Source organism: Gavialis gangeticus, unplaced genomic scaffold (assembly GCF_001723915.1).
Source record: "Gavialis gangeticus isolate Ggan-Ray unplaced genomic scaffold, GavGan_comp1, whole genome shotgun sequence".
Classification (NCBI taxonomy): domain Eukaryota; kingdom Metazoa; phylum Chordata; order Crocodylia; family Gavialidae; genus Gavialis; species Gavialis gangeticus.
The window spans coordinates 46986048-46989021 of NW_017728994.1; the positions used below are offsets into that span (position 1 = coordinate 46986048).

A 2974-nucleotide genomic window follows, 5' to 3' on the forward strand; every position below is an offset into this window, starting at 1 on the left:
CCCCCCCCCCCCCACTACCCCTACACTCCAGGGATACAGCCCAGTCCCATCCCAGGGGGCTTGGCTGGGGACAAGCAGCCCCCACAGCCTGCCTGAGCCATTTAGGAGAGGAGGTAGTGAAATGCTCCAACCCCCCATAAATCCCCTGGACTGGCAGGGCCCTCGGTGCTGGACAGAACACCTGGGTTTGCCCCTGTGCCCCACTAGGGAGGGGGCAGGTTTCCCTGCCTCAGGCCAGCCAGGTACCAGCAAGAAAAGCTGGACCCAGCTAAGCCCCAAGCACCTGCCTTAGCACCCGGCAGCCTTTGTCGCCCTAATTGACCCCTGGCACGAAGGGACCCACTTCCCCCACCCACCGTGGGCACAGCCTGGCCTACCAGCTCCCCACCCCTCCTCCTGGGACCTAGCTGGTGCTGGGCAAACTCCCAGGGGCAACAAGCTCCAGGGCTCTTCCAGTCCCTGGCCACCAGAACAACCTTCCCCCCTGGGCTTTGCAGTCCCTGCCCCAGTGCCCAGGGGGTTGGAGAGCAGCCCAGGGCCGGTGGCTGCAGCCCTGGTGACCTGGCAGAGGGGGGTGGGGGCCCTCCAGGGGCTCCTTGCCTAGCTGTCCTTCCCCCTGCATTCCCTGGAGCTGAGTGACTCCTACCCATACCTTGTGATTTCCACCACCACCCCCCTCGGCTGGGGGTGCCCATCATGCCCCTTGGGCCCTCACCAACTCCTTAACAGCCGGGGGCCAGGCCCAGCCACCTGCTCCCACTCAGCCCATCTTTATCAGCCCTGAAGACACTGGGGTTGCATCCAAATTGGGCTGTCCCATTAACCGTGTCCCTGCCAGCCCCCAGTGTGGCCTGGAGACTTCATCTTGCCCTCCCAGGAGGAGAGCCTGGTTTGCCCTTTGCCAGTGATACCACCCCCACCCTGGCCTTTACTGTGGTTCCTTCACCTACAGCACCTTGCGCTCATCTCCACAGTGATGGGCAGGACCCATAGGCACAGAAAACAAGGAGAGGCTGCAAACATGGTGAGGGGAGGGAGAAGCCAGGGCACCCACCTGGTGCACAGGCAGGGGGAAGCCTTGAGAGGCAGCAGCAAGATGGTGCTTCTTGGGCATGGAGGGCTGCCAGGAGGGGCAGACATGGGATTGCCAGGTGCAGGCCTGAGCTGGGGACACAGTGATGGCCTGCTGGGAGACACCAGCACAGACCAGACTGGGGCTAGGGACTCGTTGCCCTACCTGGGCTCTACGCAGGGGCTGACACTAGCTGGCACAGGGCTTTGTCTCAGACCCCAGTCCAGAGCCCCCAGCTCTGCAGCAGACCCCACGTGAAGTGAGAGAAGCCCTGAGCCCCCAGGGAAGGGCTGCCTGCCCCGACCTACCACAGAGGCCTGTTAACCCTTCACGCACTGGCTGGGTACGGGCGACCCTGCAGCGACCCTGAAGAGACCTCCCCAGCCCGCTCCTGGCTGCCGGGCCGAGTCAGAGCAAGCGACGCTGGCTGGTCCAGACACATCTGCATTTATTGCTGATGAGGGGACAGGGCCTGCTGGGGTCCCCCTGAGGATGCCCGCTGGCCCCGGCCCCCTCCTGCACCTGCAGACTGTGGCACGGCCCCCTCCCCTCCCACAGGCCCCCCTGTCCCAGGCAGGGTCCTGATGGCCCAGGGCAGGGAGTGAGCAGCACCGCGCTGGACAGAAGGGTCCCACGCTGCGGCCCCTCAGTGCTGTCCTCTCTTCGGGCTCCATCCCTGCGCCCACCGGGGCCTCCGCACTCAGGGTCCAGGCCCTGCTGGTCCACGGAGGCGGCCAGCTCACAGCCCAGCGCCAGCCTGCAGGGAGATGAAGCAGTGAGCGTCGGAGAGGGCAGTGCTTCACTTCCTGTCCCAAATATGCCAGTACTATCCCCCCCCAGCAGGGTAATTTGAGGGGCAGAAGCCACGTGGGACCTTTTCCCCACCAGCATTTGATCCCATGGCAGATTGACCCCCAAGGGCCTGGAGGACACTACCCTGAGATAAGAGCGGCCACGTGGCAGCTACCCCAGGGGAACTCACCAAGGGTTTAGCCACTCCTGCCTCCCCAAGGGCACCCCACTTATCTCCCCCACACCCATGGCTCTACCCACCTCTGCTCAGCCAAGCCGCCTCCCGGCTCTCCTGCAGCTTGGCAGCCCCGGCCTGGGTCCCAGCTCCGGCCCCAGCACGGTCACCCCCCTCCCCATGGGTCCTCTCCCACTGTCGGCCGGCCGCCCTGGGCTTGTAGAGAGCAACTCAAGTCTCCTTAGTGTCCGGCGGCCGGTCTGGGAACGCCCCGGGGGGCAGCAGGGGCCGGCGCCTGAGCCAGTAGGGGCCTGGGGGGCCCCTAGACGGAGCTCTCGTCCGGCTTCTCCACCAGCTGCGAGTGCTTGCGCTTCTCCAGGATCTTGCTGAGCTCCTCGGCAAAGGAGCTGGGGCACAGGGGCGCAGTGGTGCTGGGCTCGTCCTGCTGCCGCAGCAGCATGTAGCTGTTGCCGTTCATCTTGCGCAGCACGCTGGGCAGCGCCGACAGCCCGTTGGGCGTCTCGACGGGCGGCAGGGGCGGTGGAGGTGGGGGCGCGGGCGGTGGCGCCTCGCCTGGGATGATCTGCAAGCAGCCATCGTCTCTCGCCGCGTCCCGGCTCTTGGCCAGGCAGCTGGCCGACACCGTCTGCAGCTCCACTGTGGTCGCTCGTGGGTCACCCAGCACGTACTTGCCGCGGCGGCGCTGGAGGCAAGCCACGTAGAGCAGCACAGTGCTGAGCACGAGGCAGAGCCCGCCCAGCACAGTGATGGCCGCGATGTAGAGGAAGCGCGGGTCGGGCAAGGCCTGACCGGCAGCACGGGGCACGAGGGGCGCTGAGGGCATCAGCGGGGGCAAGGCAGGCACAGGCAGCACGGCCAGGGCGTAGGCGGCCAGCAGCGAGTGCAGCCCGTTCTCCTCAGCGTAGCAGGCGTAG

General features: G+C 66.3%; 1 protein-coding gene across 1 annotated transcript in view; it reads right to left on the reverse strand.

The window, feature by feature from the left end:
• Positions 1-1503: 1503 nt before the first annotated feature.
• SEMA4G (semaphorin 4G) overlaps positions 1504-2974 on the reverse strand; it is a 29638-nt gene continuing 28167 nt past the window's right edge. The window contains exons 14-15 of the mRNA XM_019502149.1: positions 2126-2974; positions 1504-1829 (exon numbers count right to left, since the gene is read on the reverse strand). The exon at positions 2126-2974 is cut by the window's right edge and continues 39 nt beyond it. Of these exons, the coding sequence (XP_019357694.1) occupies positions 2362-2974 (613 nt within the window). The 3' untranslated portion in view covers positions 1504-1829; positions 2126-2361. The remainder of the gene's footprint in view (positions 1830-2125) is intronic.